This window comes from Vigna unguiculata, chromosome 3, assembly GCF_037176805.1.
Source record: "Vigna unguiculata cultivar grain cowpea cultivar isolate G323 ecotype 2 chromosome 3, ASM3717680v1, whole genome shotgun sequence".
NCBI lineage: Eukaryota > Viridiplantae > Streptophyta > Magnoliopsida > Fabales > Fabaceae > Vigna > Vigna unguiculata.
Window position 1 is genome coordinate 57,551,583 of NC_140794.1, and position 24,148 is coordinate 57,575,730.

General features: G+C 32.5%; 4 protein-coding genes across 4 annotated transcripts; 2 read left to right on the forward strand and 2 right to left on the reverse strand.

The window, feature by feature from the left end:
- Nucleotides 1-3,565: 3,565 nt before the first annotated feature.
- LOC114176315 (uncharacterized) lies at nucleotides 3,566-5,740 on the reverse strand. The gene is made up of 4 exons (XM_028061315.2): nucleotides 5,335-5,740; nucleotides 5,181-5,261; nucleotides 4,147-4,286; nucleotides 3,566-4,046 (listed from the first exon to the last, which is right to left on the reverse strand). The coding sequence occupies exons 1-4, from the start codon at nucleotides 5,653-5,655 to the stop codon at nucleotides 3,797-3,799; spliced, it is 792 nt and encodes a 263-aa protein (XP_027917116.2). The 5' UTR covers nucleotides 5,656-5,740; the 3' UTR covers nucleotides 3,566-3,796.
- Nucleotides 5,741-8,650: 2,910 nt separating this feature from the next.
- On the forward strand, nucleotides 8,651-9,598 carry NFD2 (Ribonuclease III family protein). The gene is made up of 2 exons (XM_028061517.1): nucleotides 8,651-8,881; nucleotides 8,951-9,598. Exons 1-2 carry the CDS (start codon nucleotides 8,748-8,750, stop codon nucleotides 9,354-9,356), a joined length of 540 nt encoding a protein of 179 aa, XP_027917318.1. The 5' UTR covers nucleotides 8,651-8,747; the 3' UTR covers nucleotides 9,357-9,598.
- Nucleotides 9,599-14,721: 5,123 nt separating this feature from the next.
- Nucleotides 14,722-15,544, forward strand: LOC114176589 (uncharacterized). The gene has a single exon (XM_028061672.2). The coding sequence runs from the start codon at nucleotides 14,849-14,851 to the stop codon at nucleotides 15,326-15,328; it is 480 nt and encodes a 159-aa protein (XP_027917473.1). The 5' UTR covers nucleotides 14,722-14,848; the 3' UTR covers nucleotides 15,329-15,544.
- Nucleotides 15,545-18,361: 2,817 nt separating this feature from the next.
- RDR2 (RNA-dependent RNA polymerase 2) lies at nucleotides 18,362-23,041 on the reverse strand. The gene is made up of 4 exons (XM_028064436.2): nucleotides 22,315-23,041; nucleotides 20,223-22,126; nucleotides 19,561-19,711; nucleotides 18,362-19,467 (listed from the first exon to the last, which is right to left on the reverse strand). The coding sequence occupies exons 1-4, from the start codon at nucleotides 22,849-22,851 to the stop codon at nucleotides 18,700-18,702; spliced, it is 3,360 nt and encodes a 1,119-aa protein (XP_027920237.1). The 5' UTR covers nucleotides 22,852-23,041; the 3' UTR covers nucleotides 18,362-18,699.
- Between the last annotated feature and the right edge of the window lie 1,107 nt (nucleotides 23,042-24,148).

Below are 24,148 nucleotides of genomic sequence, written 5' to 3' on the forward strand. Positions count from 1 at the left end.
AGATACACTCCATTATTGAGTATCATCAACCTTTTTGTTGTCGGACGATGTAAACATGAAAAGATGATTCCTTGTGTTTAAAACAGTTTTTATGTCTTCTCGTCTTCAGAACATGAACCTGAATAAATATGTTTTCTTAATATTGTTGCTGACATTCCTGTACTATTTGACTTTAATGTTATGTAGGATTTGCAGCATTATTATTATTTTTTAATGCGAAGGAAATTAATCTAGTGTCTCATGAAATTTCGAGGAGGTCTATATATTGGAAATTCATAACTTTAATGAGACATTAGAATTGAATTGATAGATACATTATGATTCACATCCCCCGATCTTAAATCTAATCATTGAGCATTATTAAAATGGATATATTTTACCCAAAACATTAACTAGTGCAGGTATGTTAGATGGTCGAGTTAATGTTAAAAAATTAAAAAATAAAATAAAATGTTCGTAAATGTAAAAGAAATATAATAATTTTTAAATAATTATGATGGTTCAAAGAGTTACAATTATATAAATTTTTTTATTTTTAATATGGGTTTTAACCAAATGTGTCAAAAAAAAATATAAATTGAAAAACTTAAAATATTTTGGGTTAAGAAGCTTTTATAAAATACAGTAGGAGAATGTCAGTTGACGTGGCAAATCTGATTCTGTCATGCTCGTATCTAATTCAATAGAATTAATTAATGGCCGCAGTATCTGCTGCACTAATTTTTTTGTTGCATATATATATATATATATATATATATATATATATATATATATATATATATATATATATATATATATATATATATATATATATATATAATATTTTATAAGCGTAGTGGGTTCATGAGGCAGTAACCCAGATACAAATTATTCTATATACTTTGAGTATATCGAAAGAACATCACTGGTTTCATACAAAATGGTACCAACTATAAGGAGAGAAAGTAACCAATTAAGTCTAAGTGTTTGAAATTAATAAAAAGATATAAATCATTCAAAACCAAATCAACTAAGTTTGATTATATATATTGATTTGAAATTTTTGTGTATATGTTAGGGCAAGATGCTTCAATAAGTTGTTGTTTTTTATGCAATTCGATTTGTTAAAGAGTGTTGAAGGTTAAACACCAACTATATATATAATATTTTTCTATTGTGATCTGCAATGTGATTTGTATTTAACAATTGATAGATATCAACAACCCAACAACACATAATTTAAGTATATGTGTGAATAGTGCAATTGATTTATTTTTACATGAGATTGTACTCAAATTATCTTATAACCTAAAGTTATCAAACAAGTATATTAAAAAAATATAAGAAATAACTTCTCTCTTTTGAGACATAAGACACAGAAATACAAGTTATAAACTTATATATATTTATAAAATCAGTATCATCCCTTTATAAAGATTACTAGTCAATCCAAACTCTATAACAATACGATTTTATGTGTATTGATTACTATGCAAATATGTTGTACTTAGTACTTACAAAAGCTGCAAAGAAAACGAAATAGAAGTGAAATCATACTCTTTTATGGTGTGTTTAAAAAATTGAAATTACTTCAACTGTTATCGTGTGTTTAATAATAATGCTCTTTTTAATGTGTAGTTACTAAAATAAATGCGTTACGTCATATCATAAATATATCACAAGCTTTAAGGGTAGTCTGCTTGCGCCATTGCTCACTAGAGTTGTGGGCTTCTAAATATGAAGCCCATTTATATATGGGCCTCTTCCCTTAATCCATATCTATCAAACGGGGAATTGTGCTTTAGAAATTAAAATAACATATTTTCCACACAAAACAAATTTTATTAAGGAAACAGTATAAAACAACCTTTTATGATATTTTTAAATTGTCAGATAAACATGCAGAGAGAAATAATTAAATATTTTAACGTAAAAAATGGACTCTATCAAAATAAAAAATTTAATTTAAAAGAATAATAAATTATAAAATTTTCTGCATACTGACTATTCTATCAACATTTACGTTACAATTATCTCTCTTCCTCTTTAGTCATTATTTAACATTATGTTAGAGTACGAAAAAATAGAAAAAGAAAAAAATTAATTTAAGAGATTTGATTAAAAAAATTGGTAAAATTAAATTAAAAAATAATGTATCTTATATACTATTTTCACTTATATTTTTATATTTTCTTTATCTGTTTATTAGTCATTAGTTTTTTTCTTTGATTTCTTTTCGATCAAGCAATTATTGTATTAACTCATCCTCCATGTTTTTTGAAATAATAATTTGAATAAAATAGTCATTATATCATTAAATTATTTAATGGTTTATGACAACTTGAAAAAGACGCATGGTTTCAATTTAAATATGTATATATGTGATTTTAAAAGCTTTTGATCTTCGATTATTATATTAGCTTTTAGGTTAGGATTAGAATGTCAACGGGACGGATAGGATACAAGTAGTAGTTTCCATGTATCTTATCGTTGGATAAATATTCTTCTCATACCCGTATCTATATTCGTGCGGGTATCTGTTATGTGGGTACTCATATATTTTTTTAATATTCACGTATATCTACGGGTACCCGCGGATATTTATAAAAGAAATATTTAATAAAAAAATTGAACCATAAATTTAAATAAAAATACAATACATAACTTTATAAATTTCGAACAAAGTCAAAATAGCTCATTCAAATAGCGTTGAATGATAATTTACTAATAAATGGAGATTTTTTTAAAACCAATAGATCAAAAATAACTTATTCAAACTCAATATGTTAATATTTTAATAATTTCTTTTTAGTTTACGTTAGAACCACGGTATCCACTCGTACTTACTGTGTTAACATGCAGGTGTAAAAAATATTTGTATCTATTTCCCACACACTTCCATTTTAATATTTTTAATATTTATTTTCTATTCATTACGAGTTTTATCCAAGTCTGCTAACTAGTAAAGATTTTGTTGATACCCACTGATAAAGATTTTGTTGAAATCCCTGCTTAGAATAATGATATTTAGGTTATCTACTATATAAGTCTTTTGCCGGGTTTCATTTCACGGCTTTCTAAATTCGGGCGTGGATGTTTTATTTAATGTATTGCGAAATCCGGAAGGATCTTTAAGGAGATCCATTGAATGGATAAATCAAATTTTGAAATTTAGTATTTTTTTAAATTGGATTTTAAAATTCAGTGTTTTTTTTAAATCGGATTTTGAAATCATGTATTTATCGAATATTTTTCGTATGTAAATTCAAAACGTCATTGTTGAGGGAAGAAGATAGCTGAAGAGAGAAACCAACCAGATGCCGTTAAAATGACTTGGGTGTGCACGCAAATATAATACATGGAGGCAGATGAATCCTTTGTTAAGTAGTAATGTGATTACCTAATTAATTTAATATTTAAAACATATAATTAGGGACAGATTGGGCATAATGGGCATAAGAGGAAAAGTTGGGGTCCAGGAAGAAACTTTGGAGGTGCAGGAAGAAAGCCTGTTTGTGTAATATATATTTATTGTGGAATTCCTGATTCATCCAAACAAATTTCAACGGTGACACCTTCAATAACCTTCATTCGAACAGCTGAATCATAGTGAGAGGAATCAAATGGAATTTCTACAATCCATCACTTTTCAACAGGCTCATGTTGAAGAGTGGAATAAGATACAGATAAAAAATGATCACTCAATACACGTAAAGTGGGATAAAAACGGTAATGTCAAAAGAATCCTGTTCCAAACAAGGAATAATGGATGCGGAATTTTACATATTTCTGGTGATTGATTGTACAATAAATACTTTTAAAGAGGAATTTGATTTGTATCAGGATCTTTTGGGGACATGGAAATTATGCACAAACCGTAAGGTAGGAAAAAGTATAGAGCTAAAAACACAAGAACACCAAGATCAGCCTCTTCACCAACTGCTGGACGACGCGGACTGAACCAGTATAGCTGGATTGCACACCAAAAACAGTACAACAAAGCTATGCATATAATAAGTAGCATCGACTGATATGACTTTTTCTTTATGGAGTTTGAGGAACTTGCTCTGCATGGTAATTAAGGAGAGAAAAACTTAAAACTTAAAGCCATTGTGTGTTTATGATATATGTTGATGATTAACATGGTAAGTTGCAAAAAATAGAAACCTGTTGATGTAAAAAAAGCCACCAACTAAGCAAGCACACAAGAAGCCAACTACAACAACAGCATCTGGGTTCACTGGTGCTCTACTTTGCCACCAGCCCGTGCTCAAAATCCAAGTGTACATCGTTGTTTTTCCATTCTCCTGAGTGATTTCAGAAATAATAACATTTGTCAATGAGTTGTAGTACAAGAGTAATGGTTCAGGACAAATTATGACAAATTGCAGCATTTCGCTTTTCTATGCACACCATTACACAATTTGCAGCACTGTCAAATTCAGCTCAAATCCAGGTTTCTACCTTTGTTTCCATAAATAGGAAAGACTAATAGTAGTTCAGTGTAAAGTCAGCCACGGGAATCAAAGCTTTTAATTAAATTAGAGTTTTAGAATTTAGACTGCATAGATCAGACATTTAATCCTAAGACATTTATACACATTTTCTATAGCAATTTTGTACCGATAAAGGCTAAAATGTAAAGTCCAGGTCTGTTCAAGGGTTTATAATATCTCAGGTATTGAAATGTTTAATTCATACACTTCTAGAAAGACGAATGTAATTGACTTGTATATTATACTTCTATATTAATCTTAAATTACCCTTAGTCCTATTTAAATCATATTTCGACAAATTCCTCAGCGTTTCCATTGTTTCAGTTGAACTATGAGGTTGGTTCGTTCTTATCAAATCAATGGCTGCTTATATTTGGTCACCATTTTCTTTTGCTAAGAGCAAGTGTTAAACTTGAGTTCCAAGGTTATCGAAGCATGGGGTATATAAATAGTTATTCAACTATAATAACTAACTTTTGTGGTGTGATTCTCCCAGGATTATCATAATTTGGTATGAATCAAGGTGAATGCACAATCATCCCCCAGCGGCAGAGCTTGAGGGATGTTAGGCTCTAATTGTTAAGGATTTATAATCTGAAGAATAATTTAATGGGAAAGTAATTGAATTCCAAAGATTTATTCATCCTAGTGTGATTGATTACAAAATTCAGTGTTTAAGACTTAATTAAAACCTCCACATGTTACCTCAAACAGATGATCAAGAAAGAAGTGGGTAAAAGAGCCAGCAGATATCAAGCAAAAACATTGCATCCTCGTAAGGGGGACCTGCAATCGGAGGTTAATAAAGTAGGAAATGATGAATTTTGAGGAAGGAGGAAAGAAAAGGAGTGAGAGTGACCCTGGAGACGGAATCAAGAAGGTGTGCGCGAAGAAGATAGGTGGATATCCGAGAATAGAGAAAGGAGAGAGGAAGACCCAAAATAAGGATGTAGTAGAAAGGATGATGGATGAGATTAGCAAGAGCGGATCCCAGAGCTTGAACAGGGTCAGCACCAGAAAGTGAAGCAAGCCACTCAGAGAAAGAACCAACGTCAGGGCCAAAGAAGGCGTTTACTGTGTAGGTAAGTGTGTGGTGAGGGCTAAACCTTCCATTGGTGATGGTAGTGAGACCCAGACCAGAGGCCATGGCATACATCAGGTGAGGACCAGGGCCTGGCATTGCAACCTAGTTTCACTTCCAACAAACAACACTCCAATTAAGGACACAGCTAAGGTTTTGGTTGGTCGGGTTGGACGACAAAACTAACCGCCTCAATAAGTAATATAATTACACTGTTAGTTATGTTGGATACCGACAGTTTCTTTTTTTTTTGCCACTTTTACCCTGCAGGTTCCAAATCGGCCACAATATCGAGACTTCTCAATTTGCCTAAGCATGTCTCTATAAATATCTAAAAAAATATTTTTAAATTAATATCTAATAAATTATAAAATTTTAGTTTAATCTTCTGAATAATATTTATTTTGTCTTATATATTAGATTGTATCTTTAGTTGACCATGAAGTATTTTCGCTCTTTTGTTTTGATCTTTCAATTTGATCTTATCATAACAATGTATATCTTTCTCCATCATAAGTTTACTATGATTGCATGTAAAAGAATGACTTTTCAAAGTAACGCGTGTTTAATTAAGATTTTAGAGTAGAATTGGAGTGCATCAGATATTTAAATTAAAATGAAAAACGCATTTTAGGTTTCACAAATTATCCAAATTCCTCTTTTAAAGTGTTAGGAGAAAATCAAAAATCATGTTTTTATTATAACAATATAATGAAAACGAAATTCTGAAATAGTCTTTCGTTTATCGTGTCAATTCAAACTAATGAAATTTAAAATTAGGACCAATTTTATACAATTCAAAATTTCAGAGACTAAGATAGTATAAACTTTAAGTAAGGGAGGAACGAAAATAAAAAATCAAGTAATAGTTGAGAGATGAGAGACGAAAACAAAAAATTAGCAATAGTTGAGGAACGAAAAACATAATTAATCCTTAAATTAAATATATATTTTTTTTATAATTTTAAGTAAAAATTAAAACTAGTTACTCTTCAAAATTTTATTTCAATTTAGTTCTACCATCCTATAAATATATGAATTTAGTTTTTTTAATCAAATTTTGTTAAATTTATTTAATATTTCACGATAAAACTACACGGTTTCAATATTAGAAGATAAACTTATTTGAATTGTCAAATAAACAATTAAACAAATTTTGATTAAAAAAACTAAATTAATATATTTTTATAGATAGATGAATAAATTGATTTAAAACTTGAAAAAGAAAACTAATTTCATGTATCACCCAAAATTAAGAGATAAAGAAAACATAATAAACCCTTTTGAGTAAACAGTTCAACATATATTTTCAATAAATTAACATATTTAGTATTAGTATATCATAAATTATTTTAAATTTATAAATGTTGGATATTAATGTCTCCTAGAACATTGATAATAACAAATAATAAAAACACTACAAATTTAACCTGGTTCGCACATCATGATTTACACAATAAATATTTAATTAAAAATATATTTTTATTCAAATAGAATTTTTTGGACAAAATTAATAATTTTTATATTTGTATAATGTTTCTGGAAAAAATAATAAATTTGTATAATTTTTCTGACAAAATTCATAAACTTTTTCATATATTATTTTCTAACAAATTGTAAACTTTCATATTATCGCTTCTAACAAAATTGCAAACCCTCTGTACAACTGTCCAAACTTTTATACATGAAAGAAAATTTTTAGTTTTGATTATAACTTCCAAATCAATTTCTCATTTTTATAATAGTCATTTGAGAATCAACTATTAAAATACTTTAATTATTCTCAAACACTTACTAAAAAGTATTCAGAAAAGCAATATGTTTTCTTTTTAATAGACTCAATTTTACATATAAGTTTATAAGAGAATTTTGATTATATTTGATTTTTATATTGTTGAGTTGTTATTGGACATGTTAATAATTGATCAATTAATATTAAATATGCTGTATTTTTTTTAATAAAGGATCTTAACAGAAAGTTCTTTTTATATGAATTTTGCTATGCTTTATCACTTTTAACTAGTAATTTCTTTTTCAAATGAAACTATATTATAAGATTACCGATTTAATAAATTTTTTTCTACATTCTAATTTTATAAAACTTAAAATACTATTTCTTTTCTTACATTTCAGAGTTAAATTTTGTTTGACATCAACCTACTCTCATATAATATTTTATAAGATTCATATGTTAAACTTATTACTCCTAAAAAAAGTTAATTATGATATACTAAAATGTCAGTAATTCAAAATATTTTTAAAAGATTCATTTGTTTTTTATATTTTTATCTCTTTTTTAAGTAAAATACACTTAAATGTCAGTAATTCATTTTTTTTATTTTTTTTTCTTTTTACTCTTCCTTTTTATTTAGGGTTTTCTTTATACTTTTGTTTCTTCTTTTTTACTTAATTTATTCTCATCATCTTTTTTAGGGATTTCCAAATTTACAATTTCATCTACTCTATCTATCTATGAAATAATTGATCATCATAGAAAAAACATACAAACAACATAATAAAACACAAAACACATATAAAGATATGCTAATGTATAAAAGATATAAAAAATAAATTGAAATTAAGACAGTATATTTATCATTGACACATGATATTATCCTGTTACATGATAATATCTTTTATTTTTTATTTTTTAAAAAAGAATTAAAATTTAAAAATAAAAAAAAATCTTAATTGAAATATTTTTACACAAGTTATGATGCAATTGAAATTTTTTTAAAAATAAGAACCAAATTAATACACTGTTACCAGAATAACAAAACGAGACCCTTATAATAATTTAGCCTATAAATATCTTGTAAAATTTATGACTTAATAATTTCTGCTTAACCTAACGCTTTATATAAAATTGATTAGCAAAGTATTGAACACTTTATATAAAGGAAAAAAATAAATGAATAATGGTTTGATAATTATTTTTTGTATAACTAATTAATAACCATTTTATAATAATTTACATATATTATAAATATAATAATAATAATACATTTTTTATAAATAATGAAGAAAGTAGCCATTTCTCAAAATGAAATCATTTTAGATTTGTCTTATTATTATTAGAGGAAAGTCCTTGCTAGCTAAGTAAGTTGGTTATGATTAAGGAGGAAGTAAAAGGTCCTGAAGACTGAAGCAGTGAGAGCAAGCAACCGTCTTCACCATAGTTTCATACCAAAATGCGATCCTCAACTATGCGATGCTTCACCATCTTCACTCTGTTACTTCTCCTTTCGCAGGGACACGCAACCACCCATAAACTTCTCTCTTCTCCATTTTCAACCGCTCTCGAAACCCTCCAAAAACAACTCGGGTAAACCCTTTCCCTTTTCTCTCACAATCTGTGTTCAAGTATTGCTCAAGTTTTTTTTTTCTGCGCCAGCTACACCTTCAAGAGCATTGATCTTCTCCGTCGCGCCATGACCCACGCCTCCTTCTCCGAAGAAAACAACAAAGCTTTCGCCATTCTGGGCGCCACCGTCATCGAAACTTCTGTCTCTTTCCACTTACTATCTAAAGACGTTGATATTTCTCCTAAAGAGCTTAACCGTCGAGTGTCCCAAATCACCAACGTCGACTCTTCCTGCGCCGTCGACGGAACTCGATTAGGGTTGCAGAAGATCGTTCGCGTCTCGCCCAAAACCAATTCCTCCGCCCCTGCCGTCGTTTGCGGCGCGTTTCGAGCAATATTCGCTGCCATTTCTATTGACACCGGCAAGTCCGATGATGCAGGTAACGTCTTCTGGAACCTTCATGGCGGCGACCTAGGATCTGCCGTGGCTCTTTGAACTAAGTTTAGTTTTCAATTTTTCTTTATGGTTGTGTTTGCTGCTCAAGATACTTCATAGTGACTTGTGTGTTGGTTGTTTATAGCTTCTTTTTAAGGCAATCTACTTACTTTTATTAGCAGTGCTGGACCACTACTTATATTGTGATGCAGCGAATGATAATCTAGTGTGAGGCCATAACTAATTGCTTGTTAACTGAATGAATTATGGAGCTAGCTATGTAGCTTTTTTTTTTTGTTTTACTGTTACTGTTAGTTTACAGTTTTTTCATGCTATGAACTTTTGATGTCGTCTGTCTACTGTCAAATGTCAATTACTTATGCTGTTATCATAAAACTTAATACTTATATTGACATGCTAAAGACACATAGGATATTGAATCGATGCTGTTGAGTATGTTCTATTCTGCAATAATTATTTGAAGGGTGATCATTTGAATTGGTCCTTTAAAAATACAGGGTTTTTTTATGTCAGTCTTCTCGAGTTTCAATCTACATTTTTTCCTCCAAATACCCTTGGATTTGAATATCTGTTTGGTCTTTTTAATTGATGTTTTTGTTTTCTTTACATCATGGAAGACAAAAATGTTGTTTGAAATCTTTGCAGGACCTACTTTGATGTAAAGTTGAGGTTACTGGTTTAAGTATTTTAACCAGGTTTTTGACACCTTTTTTCTAATCATTGCCTTGGTCTGTTTTGGGTAAATCTTCCTTAGTTTTTACATTCGGTAAATTCTCATGAAGCTGGGAGGAGTAATGGGGTGAAATTTATCACTAAAGCTGATGCTTGTTTCATTTCAACTTTCTTAAACTCGTTCTTAACTGCAGGTAGAGCAGAACCCATGTTTTTTTTTTTACTTATCCTTTTATCTTTGAATGATAACATCTAAGGGGTGTGTTAAGGTAAATAAAATAATTAGGCGATTATTCAAGAAAGCTCAAGGCACAAACGATGAATACCATAAATTAGGCTATTTTCACAGGGCTAACCAAGCACTCAATTTTTATTTTAAATGTTCATGAAAGTTGAAATAAGGGAAGTAAGACTCTGTGATCGTCATGGCTTTTGGAATGATGTGTAACATTATCAAATGCCAATGTGCATTATATGATGACAATGCCTTCTGATTAGAATCATTGCATGAAATTGTTCCTCGTGACTGTGATTTCTTATCTGTTATTAGATGAGTTTGATAATGGATGAGTTTATTTGTGCTTTTTTTAAAGTATTTTGTAAGTGTTTGTCTAATTTTAATAAGTAAATTCTATATTCTTCTTAAATAAGTGATTATTTTAAAAATACCTGTTTTAAGTTTAAACAAGCTTGTCTAATGACATGGAAGAATAATGTTTAACAGGGTGATCGAGAAAACAAATTGACGTGAAGGGTACATACATAAAATCTGAAAAAGTATGGGTGCCCGCCCATTAATTCAGATCTAAATAATTGGATTAATCTATATTTTAAAAAAAACATTTTTAAACATAATAGTTTGTCACCAAATAGTATCTCAGACACATTATTATAAAGTTTATACAACAATAATTAGTCTGCATAACAAAACTAATAAAAAATTGGAATGCTGCACATTAATATTGGTTGCCATTCAAAACAGATTATAAAGTTAATATACTTGACAGATATTGCCAGAAATCACAATTCTAAAAATATCACATCATTAGTTTTACATGATATGGAAGTCTTTCATTTAAAGATTGCTATTTATGCATGCTAGTTAAAAATTTTTGGGAGAATTTCATTAACTATATTCTAAAATATATCAAAGATGAAGATTGTTGTTTGATATTATTTGACAATTATTTTACAACTTTTATAAGGGTAAAGTAGTTTTAACAAAATTTAATTTTTATATTTTTAGAATAAATAGTAGTGAATGATAATATTAAATAGCAGTACAAAAAATAGTGATGTTAAAATACTAGTGCTCTGTTAAATAATAATTAAGAATATTATGTACCAGAAGTCAAGAATCAGAAAAGAAAGTTATAAGTATTCCAGATTTGTTATAATGATTAGTAACTCTTGCGAACGAATATTAGGTTGTTTTCATGTGTTTAGCACCGTGTAAATATGTTAAAATTTTCAATTCTAAAAAGCATAAATAAAAGAAGTAAACAAATGGATTTTGGAAAATGAGAGAGAATAATGGTTAATGAATCTCAAATTTTGTGACAACATCAAATATGTTAAAATTTTCAATTCTAAAAAGCATAAATAAAAGAAGTAAACAAATGGATTTTAAAAAATGAGAGAGAATAATGGTTAATGAATCTCAAATTTTGTGACAACATCTGTATATTGTTTAGGATTTAATTTAGCTCATCGCATTTGTAATGATTCCTAAATAAAATGTATTTCTCAAATAATTTACAATCAAATAAATATTAAAAAGGATTTTTAGTAATTTTTTTGTAAAGATTATTATTTGACATTATTGAATATTCAAATCGTTCTTTTACAAAGAAGACAAACATAATTATTTGTGTAATATATATTACGAAAGAGAAATAAAATATTTATCTTAAAATAATGGATTGAGTGTAACATTCCAACTTCAGCAGTTTATAATTAATAAAAATAGGAAATTTCATTATAGTTCAAAAACAGATCATCCAATGCACACAATATATTAATACAGTCTTAAAAAAGATATGACTATAAAAATATATCACTTATACATTTAAACTAAACTAATAAATTATATACTTAAACTGCACACTGCTAAAGCTCCTACTGGAAATCTCCTCCTCAGCACTTCATCCTCCAGAAGTGTCTTTGACACTGCAACCACATCTGCTCCCACTGAATAGGTGATCATCGCAAAAGAAAAACATATAACACGAGACAGACACACTGAAAGTAAGGGTAAGCTAATCTAATAAGAAAAATCATACAATTTAATTATAAACAAACCATGCAGTCTTTCTCATTTTTTTTACCAGAATCACATAGGCTACCACAAACATAGTACAAATATATTACTCTAGACTCAATATCCGGATTATGTAAGCGACATCAGATCTCTTGGTGGTCGTGCACTTATGACGGTTCCCAACTCTATAGAGTTTCGACACAAGGGGTTATCACCCAACCACTCCCAAGGTAAGTCCCCTTCGTGTCTCTGACTGAATCGGGTCCACAGACTAGGACCTCCTGCTACTCCTCCCGACATAATTCATTATGCTTTACATGAGCCTTAATGGTTATTAGAGCGTTAGGATACCAACAAAAACTGAGTCCTTATGTCCTTACATACACTAAAACCTTTTAAAATTTCCCTTGAAATCCTAATTCAACCACATCTTCTCATATTCCAACTTCATGCAATTTCACCACACATATTACGAGTCATAACAATTCATGCATATTATAACTAAGTTCACATTTTAACATTTAAACATAGCTTTATCCATTAGAAACAGAGAAATAACATTCAACTGCAGAGGTTCTTGCCCAAGCTGGAAGGTCTCGCCCAGGCGAAAGGGCTTTTTCGCTTAGGCGAGTCATTCTTGCTTGAGCGAGGCTCGAAACAGAGAACAACCCAAACTCTGGGTGAATTCTCGATCAGGCTAAGCTGTCTCGTTTAGACGAGAGTGACTCTCGCTCAAGCGAGAATGGCTCGCCTAGGCGAGATCTCGCGCAGAGACAGGGGATGAGTTTCTGGTGTTTTCGCTCAGGCAAAAATACCAGATTCCCAATCTGTTCTCACATGCAACAGTCTAGAAATCTAGCACAATCCAATCATACACTCAATTACACAGTTCAAGCACTCATACAACACTCAATCATGCAATTCAAAGTCATCATAATGATTTCTATACGAAATTCAAGCGAAACAGTTAGCTTCCCTTACCTGTTATCCTGTTTAGACAGCTTTATAAACGTCAACGCCTCTAACTCCACAGGGTGCTCTATCTACACATAGAAACATCACAAGAACGATCAGGACATACCGTTATGATCACTGATCAGCAGAGACTTATACTGATGATTAAAACGTCGCATACAAGCAGAAGAGGACTTGCATGCAACAGAAAACAGTAAAAGACTAAAAAGAGAGCAGAAACTCAACTTACGCAAACGAAGAAACTGATCGGGGTCCAATTTGAAGAGCTCGCCGAGAGGATTAATCTTACGGTCCCGGTTCTTCAATTAGATGACCAGAGAGACAGAACCTCTAGAGAGAAGTCAGAGAACTCTAGAAAAGTGGTTTCTAGAGAGATCCATTTTCTAGGGTCTTACATTATCTTTATAATAAAATTTAATATAAAAGTGATTTATCAAAAAATAAGGAAAAATGGTACATAAATATTATTATCTAATTCTCAAATATAAATAATTATTCTTCCTAATATGTATATATATGTGTGTATATAACTAAAATTTCCTCCCAGCATTTACAAATATGAAATCTGGTCTAATCTGCAACAAATAATTGAATTTAAAGCTAAGAGTGTATTGTATACTATGTAAAAAAGTAGTTGTTGTAAGGATATTCACTTTGATTCGTAAGAGAGTGAAGGTGCTTTTACAATTGTTGAAAACATAATATAAAGATAGATGATTATTTGTTTCCGATTTCTAAAGTCTGAGATAAGAAAATAGAAAGTAGATTGTTGTGAAATCTAGATTGAAATAAAATGTGATCCAAATATACAGTTTGGATTGTGGTAGGCAATGGAGCAATTAAAATTTGAAGATGTTATCAGACTTTTTTTGTAGTGATTATTGAACTCTCTGATCTTCCACAAATGTCCCTCCAGTTTAATAAATTTCATGATTGAGATGTTCGGTCTTTGATAGGATGGGTGTGCATTGGAATTTTCATGATGAAAACAAAGTATATAAATAGAAAGAAAAAAAACCAAATTTTGGTGTTAATGAAAACAATGAAATTCCTGATTTTAATGAATGAAGTCAACTTTGAAATCGAGAATTGAGTGACCTTTCTGACCATCTCTTTGTTGCACATATTTTGCTGCTAAATAGTTTGACCTTGTGAATCGGGCAGAAGCTGTGATCTTGATGGGGAAAGCGCATAGTTTAAGGGAAGAAGAAGTGTTCATAAGATATATACATTGTTTTTTAAGACCTCAGTGTTACGAGTCCAAGCAGTTAGACCAATTAGAAAATCATCTTGTTTTTTTCTGTGGGCGCCTCCTAAAAATTATTTTAAAACCATTTTTGTAAAAATACAGAAAATGGGATGTGACAGATAGATAAAAAAAATTGGAAAAGGGAAACAGTAGGGAAAAAAGTGATGTTAGAATATTATTATTGTACTAAAACCAGAATGGAGATAATATTAATAATTGATAAATTGATAAATAAAATAAAATAAGTGGGGAGTGAGTGAGTGGATGGTGCGTAGTAGTTAGGGTGAAGAGAGACCCTATTAATATCCGGAGAGCCCACTCGTCTTCTTGCGTTTCTTCAGAATAACCAAAATCTCATCTCAGTCAGTTGCTGACATGTCCATCGAGTTTGAATCCGAATCCATTTCGACGCCCACGGCCCAGGCCCAAGACAGATCCAACTCCGGCTGCGCCTTGCTATTGCCATCGTGCTGTCTGGGGCCACGACGCCGTTCCTCGTGGTGGGAGCGCGTCCGCTCCACCTCCTGGTCCCACTCCAATTCTCCTTCCTTCGGTGACCGATGGTGGTCGCGTGGCCTGAGGGCGCTCAAGAAGCTTCGCGACTGGTCCGAGATCCTGGCCGGCCCCAGGTGGAAGACCTTCATTCGGAGGTTCAACCGCAACCGCGCCTCCAAGCGCATGCCCAAGTACCAGTATGATCCAATGAGTTACGCCCTCAACTTCGACGAGGGCCATAACGGGGATTTCAACGACGACGCCGCGCTCCGCAATTTCTCCACGCGCTACGCCGCCGTCAACGTGAAGTCAGTTTCCCCCAAGGCCCGTGACACCGACGACGACGCCGTTTTCGTGTGAGTGGTACTACGCGTGGTTAACGCGGTGAGTCCTTTGGTTGGTAGCTGAGGCTGCCCCTTCGCCTTACTTTTCACGTTTCATTTCCTATCGCCAATTATTTACTCTTATTTCTTTTCCTATATAGTATATACTATACATCCATATAAATCGGAATGGTCATTACTCTGTATATACACCTTTTTTTATTTATTTTATTTTTACCATATTCTACCATAATTAATTCATTTTTTTTGTATGGTTGGAGCTCGGGTTGGGTGGGTGGGTGGAGGATCCAGGAATTCATCTTTGATTTGATTTGATAATAGCATTAGGTAGTGATTATGAATATGATTATTATTATTATTATTATTATGTGGTATGGATGGGCCTGAGGTTGGGGTTTGCTTTTAGAATAGGCAATGGCAATGAATAGACTTAAGTAGAAATTGAGTATTTGTTTGGAGTGTGTGACGTTATTGAACCCTAAAAATTGTCATTTTCATGAATGTGATGAATGAAGGTGGGGTGGGTTAAGTAGCGGGAAAAAATGCTCTTGTAAGTAGTGGAAGATACTTTCTTATAATAACCTACACCCTGTAAATACATTATTCAATCAATAATTAGATTAAGACATTTCTTATCGTTTTTCCCCAATCTCTTATTCTTTACATAATACCACGTCTTCATTGCGGCGATTCTTTTTTCTTTTTCTTCAATATTTAAATCAACACTCTACCTCCCCAGTTCCATTTCTTTTATCTGTTTTTTCTTTAATTTAAATACAATTTCTTATATTTAAAGCAATTAATTCAATTTTTTCAAATTATATTATCAGTGTGCACCAATTTATTTGCATTTTATTTAGTTAATATGAATGGAAAGTTACATTATGTATTTGTTTGATAAATTCATAAAACACGAATCTTGTTGTGATGTTAATTTTAGTAATGACAGCTAATAAAAAAGATTAACTAAAAAATTTAAATATTCCAATTTGTAATTATACACCATTACAATAATTACAACTTTTAATTTAAAAAAATATTATTTTGATTATAAAATATAAGAAAAGACTTACTTGCGTGAGGTTATATTAGATAATACTGATAGTTTTTACAAATTTTTAATAAAATGATATTAACATTTCCTCTGTTTTTAAGACTGGCTTCAATATTTTTTATATCTTTAAGAAATGACGTCAATCTGCGCTATATTTAAAATTGACTTCAACACTTATATTTCTAAGAAATGACATCAATCTTCTTTGTATTCTAAACAAAGTAACAATCATATTTTATATTTTAATTTAAAAATGTTATATTGATTAAGACTTAAATAAAAAATATATAGATTGAAAATTAAGATTTTAAAATTTAAAGTTTAAACAAATTTTCATAATGAAAAAGTTAAATAATTTAAATATACTGAGAAATATGAACGTTACTTTTTTTAAAACACAATAAAAATGAATGATACCTATTAAAAATATATAGATGTGTAAATTAAACATGAAAAAAATGGTGCTCGATTCATTGATGGTCTTTATGGGCAATGAATTGACATTATTGATAATTAAGGAGCTAATGAGAAGAAAGAAACTAAATCCTCAAATTAGTGTTCTAAATTATATGACTGTTTCTAGTTTTAAATACTTTAAAAGTCTTCCCTCGGCCTCTCTCTAAACATCTGTCCCCATATTATCCTAAACCTACTTCTGATTTCATAATTAATACACTTCTAACTATTGTTTAATACCCATCTCTTGTTAGTCTTTTTTAGTGTGCTTTATAGTAATAAATCCTTTATCAATCCTTAAGCTTCTACAACACACCAAACGATACTTGTAAATTACTAACCTATGGGATTATCTCTATCCTCATATCACTAAAAAATTCCATCATAAGGATAAAGAAATTGATTTCGAAATATATTAAGAGAAAAAAAAAAGAGTCAATGTTTCATTGGAAAGTAAGACACTCTTATATAACTAAAATTATATGTAATAACAGGTTAAGATTAATTTATATTCATGAACATGACCTCTTTCACCAGTCAAATATTACTTTGATCATATGATCATCTTATCAACCTCCCAGGTTTCAGGTCTTACTTCAGACGGTCTCTCGGCGTATATTTTAATTATTTCCCACAAGCTGACAATAAAAAACAATCAAAACGAATTTCTTTCTGTAAAATTAAAAACTAAATCAATGTTAAAAATCTCAAACCGTAGATTTTTCTATTTATACGATCTAAGAATAATGGAAGAGTAAAATTCTGAAAAATTTTGTCTGCTAATAGGTGGTATAATGGATAGGATTCGAGATTTTGTTTTTAGACAAGACAGTGAGATACTCTTTCGATGCTTCTCTCGATTCACATTGATATCAGACTGGTGCGTGGTTATATTTAGGAATTAAAAATACAAGGATATCTGCAATATATTGATATTCATAAATATTTATAAATATTTATTACTGACATATAACGGATATTTAAATACCAATTTATAAATGAATTGAATTGAATGTTTATTTCAAGAAATTTAAATTTAAATTTAATTTATATTTTATCAGATTAAATTTAATTATAATTAAAAATTAATTTATATTTAATTTAATTAATATGTTATATTGCTTTATAATTTTATCGTTGAAAATTTATAAAATATCTTTTTTTAAACATTTGTTACAGATTTTTTAAAATCTCCAAACATTTTTTAAACTAATAAAGAGACTTATAGTAAATAGATTTTTTTGTTACTTTTTATTACAGGACAAATAACAGATAGAACTCGTTACCATCTCTAATCATATTAATCCGGCGTGTACATAAGAATTTGATAAATTCCCTTACAACTTTCACCTTAATGAGTATGAATTTAAACCCTCTAAATTTTGCACACAGAAAATTGGACATTTTGGTGATTTTGCAGTAACTCTCGACCCTTTTTTATTACAGAAATTAATCTGTACTGTAAACTTTCGTTCCACATTATCAAATCCAAAATTTACTGCGAATGAATGTCTCTTTTCCTTAGCATAAAGATCAACCTTGAAAGAAAGTTTTTACATTATGAATTATCCAGAATTTAAAAAGAATGTTCACTGAGATTGTTGCTATACAATAAGAAACAACCCTCCATGTCATAGCTCTAAATATACGGATACACATCAAGCCAATGGCACCAGATTTGCATGTACAGCTAGCAAATATTAATAATGTCAAATAATATAACAACAATAACTTTGCCAAAATGTCTGAGACAAGGTAGAACCTTATATCAACATCGTCTGCATAGACTCGTTTATCTTTTCCACCACAGACAGCTTCAGATTTTTACATTTTTTTTTTCAAAAACAAAAGGATGCACACAGCATCAGAGGAAGCCTTCATCCTTGAACTACTTTATTTACAGACTTTATCTGCAACAAAATCTCACCAACTATCCATGGGAAGCTAAGAAAACACGAGCTTTCCTGGCTATAATAGCTGGGGTGATAGGTCACATGATACCATGCAGAAGCCATAGGACGATACTCCTGCGGCTGGCAACTAGTTTCAAACCATTCTTTAGCTTCGTGCTGCAGATTCTTCACTGAGAGCAGAATCCGATCTTTCATATCACCATATCTCCTGTTATCACGCTGCAAATATGAAGCACGGTTTTGCAAGTTACCAAGTAGCATTTCATCCTCAGTCTCGGCACCGTAGAAGTTCATCAAACTACTCATCTTCTCTGCGTACATTTCTTTGTGACTTGAGGCTGTCTCAAGGAAGGCCTCAAAACCATTCACTTCAAAGCTACGATCATATGCTTCTTCAGCAAGCTTCTCTGACCATACAAAACTATATTTTATTTGCAGTTGAGACTCAATTATAGCACGATAAAGTTTTCCTAGTACCCCCTTGGAGATGTACATAGGCTTGTCCACCCTCTCCATGAAATCTGGAAACTCTCTTGGTTTCAAAACTCTTGGCATTGCAGCAGGTGCTCCTGTCTTTGCAAAATCAACAGCCATGGAGTGAAGCTCTGCTAACTCCAGACATTTTCTACTCTTGGCCTTATCTGGTTCACGGTCGGCGTGAACTAGATGGGCGGTGGAGATAGCACCCAAAGTATCATTGATCATGTAATCCACGAAAAATTGTTGGATTTCCTGCCCAGTCAGGAAATAACAAATGAGGAAGCAGTTCTACACTCATCAGTGTACTTTTCCAAGAAAAAAAATAATAACTTTGATGAAATTTACCTCTAGGGTCACCTTATGATCCATTATACGAGGTCTACGTCCTGTGTAGTCCATTGGAGCCTCAGTTTGACATGGTATTAGATCATTGTCCCAGCTTATGAAAAACAAATCTCCGTCGAGATCACCTCCAGAGCATTCATTTGGATGGGGCCTGTAGGCCAACCAACAAGTATCAGAAGCAATAAACATCCAAGATAACAATGACTTCTTGATGCGGAACAAGGTGCCAAAAAAACTTGTTATATCTAACAAGGCAAAACAACAGAAATCTAATATCACCACCAAATGTCCTTCAGACAATGAACTTAGTACACCTAACGAACCCAAACAAAACCAAGGGCACCTAGACAATAATAAACTAATGATGACTAGAACACCAAAGTATTGAAATAGTATGAATAACATTTTGTTTTTGCATAAGTAAATGAAAACATCGAGAGAGTACATGCTGCAAGTTCTAGAATGTAGACAATAAGTGCGACAGTGATAGCATAGCTAAAAACAACACATCTTTTGTTAGCATATGATTAAATGACTCATGGTAGTCGATGACACACACAGGACCAAAGATAAATAAATGTAAAAAATGTGTTAATTCCATGCTGAATGAAGAAAGGGTTTCGAGCAAATGGGATTTAAAATGTAGTCCATTATATACATACCTATGTCCGTTTTGTGGAAATACAAGACAATCCTTCAATCCCTTTTCCTCTAATTCTTCATTGTAAATGGCATCAAGGACTCTTACGTCTCCAGGGTGAAGACAAGGATTTTTCGTGACCACCACCTTTCCGACTACTATACGTGTGGTATCATCATCATCCACTTTCCTTAAGTTGTCATCAAAGTTTTCTGTTGTTTTTTTCACTGTTACACGGACAAATACTTGACCATAATTCAAGATACCAGTTTCATCCAAGCAACCTACTAAGACCCGACCCTTGGGAACAAATATTCGGCATCTAGTTTTCAAGTCAGATAATTGGTATGCATAGTAAGCCTTAAGCATCATTGATAGGTAAGGCTCACTGTTTGGCTCATTAAATTCATGCAACATCTTCACTAGAATGCTTCTTGAATCAGCCCCGTTCAAACTTTCCAAAACATCCAAAGCTGCCTTACTATCAGTCAACATCTTTCCCAACAAATTCAATTGGTCCTGTTGCCTTGCCAAAAAGGCTTCATCGTTTACTCCTAAGGTAGACAGCAGGGATATAATCTCTCGATTGAGAAAGCAAGGCATTGACTCACTCCATTTAGTGACACAAAGCATCCTATTTTTGGATTCAAACTTAAGCATGCTTTTGCGCAATGATAACTTCCTAAAGGAATGGCGATCAACAGTAATGACACCTTTAAATCCTCCAAACCGAATTTGAAATGCTGAAGGACTATGATCTAACTTCAGCTTTTGAGCAACTTGCCTAGCAAAAGATTGGGAAATTTTTCCGATACCATCTGAGAAACAGTAGCTTACACCATCAGTGGTAACTTCAATATCTGGAATTATCTCTACATCTTGAGGGGCCACTTCAAAAGTTTGCATGGAAGAACTGAACAACTGACCCATCCTCGCTGCACATTTAGAAACACTGCGGATATTGTTGAAGCATCCCATCCATTCTCTGATATCTGTTGCTTTCAAATTGTCATTAGAAGCAAATAACCAAACAGAATTTGATCGCAGCTGACTGGCAGAGAAGGCCAGGAACTCAAATCTCTTTGATCCAATAACAATCCCATCTCGAAGAATAGTCAATATTCGATTATATATTTCAGTTTTAGAAGGCTTTGAAAATATTCCCTTTTGCACACCAGTCGATACTGCATAATTTGGAAGCTTATTCCAATTCTCTTCAACAAAGGTAATCCTCATGAAGTCTGAGGCATGGGATGCAAAGTGCTTCACCACATGGTTTGACGTTTCAAGCTCAGGACCAAGGCAATAAATCTTCGTTGGGGTAATCAAGGCTCTATGACAGCTCATAATGTTATTATCTGTCAACCTTTTCTGTGAAGATTGTGGTGGACCTTTTTTCTTATTACTCAGCACATGCAACTGAGTCTTCACGAATTTAAGAGGCTCGTAACAAGTGAAGCCCATCTGGTGCAATTTCTGAAAAATCACAGCTCTAATTTCTTCATCTAAGCCTCCCAACAAGTCAATCAATTCATCATCCACCGAAGCAAGACTAAGTTTTTGAGTATGAACAAGAGAATTCAACTGGAAAAGGGCCTCGTAGGGTAACTTGGATTGCGACTCACACTTTACAAGAGGAACTGCTTCCGTGGAAGAACAGAATTCTTCCCCATCCTCCAGAGCCAAATCTCTCAAATTTTCCGTGTAGAGCGGGAAACTTGTAAAAACATCAGAAGCCAAATGTTCTTCCGCAATTTCCCAACAAAATGAAGTAGAGTGCCCAATTGACTTCAGAGCCGAAAAGTCAGTTGTCCGCACCCAAAGAAACTCAGAATCCTCCTTACAAAAATGGTACCTATCACTCTTAAACTTGGTTGCCACATCTGGCCCCGTCTTTTTCTTATAAATCCTTGGCCCAAATTTAAGCTGAGAGGAAAAAAACACACCGTCAAATAAAATATAAAAGAAAAGAAACTCAAGAATCGCACAAAACAATAATCCTAATTCACATTCAAACTTATTGTCATCCAACAAGAAAACTACATAGAGTCCCTAAGTGCGTTTTTTTATGCTGCTACTCAATCATAGTAAAATATGAAAAAAAAAAAATGTACCTTCACGAGAATGGCATTGAGCTTGGCTTCTTCTCCCAAACAATAGCCATGAGTCTCCAAAATATCCTCAAAAAAAATCTCGAGTCGGTAACAGTCGCCATCATGCCACACCAAGAAGTCAAGCTTCCTCCTTTGGGGCACTACCAACCCCGCAACGCCCTCCCAGGAGTCGAGAACGCTCATGCGGTGGTCGGAGAGCATGAAGCCGGCGTAGAGGACACCATTTTGAAGGCGGTGGAGGGGGCGGAAGATGATGTCTTCGGAGGCATCGGAGAGGCGGAGGAAGTGGGAGTGGATGAGCAGTTGTTGAAGGTTGGAGAGAGAGAGGGCGCAGGACTTGGCGTCGAGGGTCTCGAACTGGACGCGGCCGGCGCCGCGGGACTTCCAGTTGGGGTTGTCGGAGAAGATTTCGAGGGCGAAGACGGTGGAAGGACCCACCTTGGATTCGAGGAAGTGGAGGAGGTCCTTGGCGGTGGCGGAGCGAGGAATGTTGAAGACGCTAACTGTGTGCGAAAGAGGTGTTGTTGTCGTCCCCATGGTGACGATGAAGATGCCACTTACTTGCAGAGTGAGTGCCAGTGTCACACACAACACAGAGAGTGTGTTCCCATAGAAACTAGAAAAGAGTTGAATTTTATGTTACTGGGAAACACACAAAACCCATGCTCCCTAACTTTTATAAAGGACTCTGCTCTTCCACACTCAACTATGGCTGGGCTGGGCCGAAAACATTCTTGTGCACAACTTATCCAGGTCCGTACTCACATGCGAAGAAAAATGACTTCTTCCTTCCCTTCTAAGCATTTTTTTTTCAGCAACCTTAGATTTTTCTAAAATCTTCTAATTTTACATTTTTAACGAGGAATTGTTTTTTTTTTTTAAATAGTTAGTTTGGATGAATTAATTGAAATATTTTAAATTCTAATTCTCTTATTTGGGTATAACAAACATACCATATCTCCATATTGGATCAAGATCACGGTCCGAGGGCATCGGAAAGGACACATCACACGCCCTAACTCCACGAAGGGATGGATGGAATAGACAGACACAAACTGTTGACCCTAATCTTACCAAGATATACAGGTACCAAAAACTGCTAATTCATATAGAGTCATCGAAACAACTAGAGTTGTGTGCATTATATGAACAGAAAGCAAACGGTTCGGATCATTTGAAACAACAGTATGAACATGATATCAAGGTAAACCCATGAAAAAATACCCTTTGAACAAAAAATAGACACTATGTAACTTTATTGCACTGAAAACCAGAGGTTATTTGTATTCCTCAGAACCCCATACATCATCATTCAATATTTCTTGACCCACTATTGGCCAAACCACCTGAGCACTAGGCCTTATGTCAGTAGGATCACTTAACCATGCCTCATAATTGGAAAAACGAACACCATGAAAATACATGTCACCCAACCAAAAAAAGATGATAGAGAGTTGGCCGAAATATGCACTAAAAACTTATCGGGAAAAGTCAATATAATTTTAATGTCGAATCAGGATCAACTATGACAGAAATAAAGTATTGGGTCGAACTCTTCTTTGATGTCAAAGTAATAGTTATGAATAGTCATAGACTCCCGATAAAGGATAGAAGAGTACGACCTATTATAGAACATACAATGCATTACAGACGTATGATCATTACGTTTGGACTTTTTGTTCGAGTCAATCTTCGGCCTCATTTGACCTTTGACTGTTTGATGCAAGTGTGTGTATAGTCTTGCATAAGTTTTTTCCTTGTCTTAGAGTTAAGATTTTTTAAGTAATTTTGTAAATCTTGTAAATCTTTGAGACATAGTGAAAAAAACTCTTTG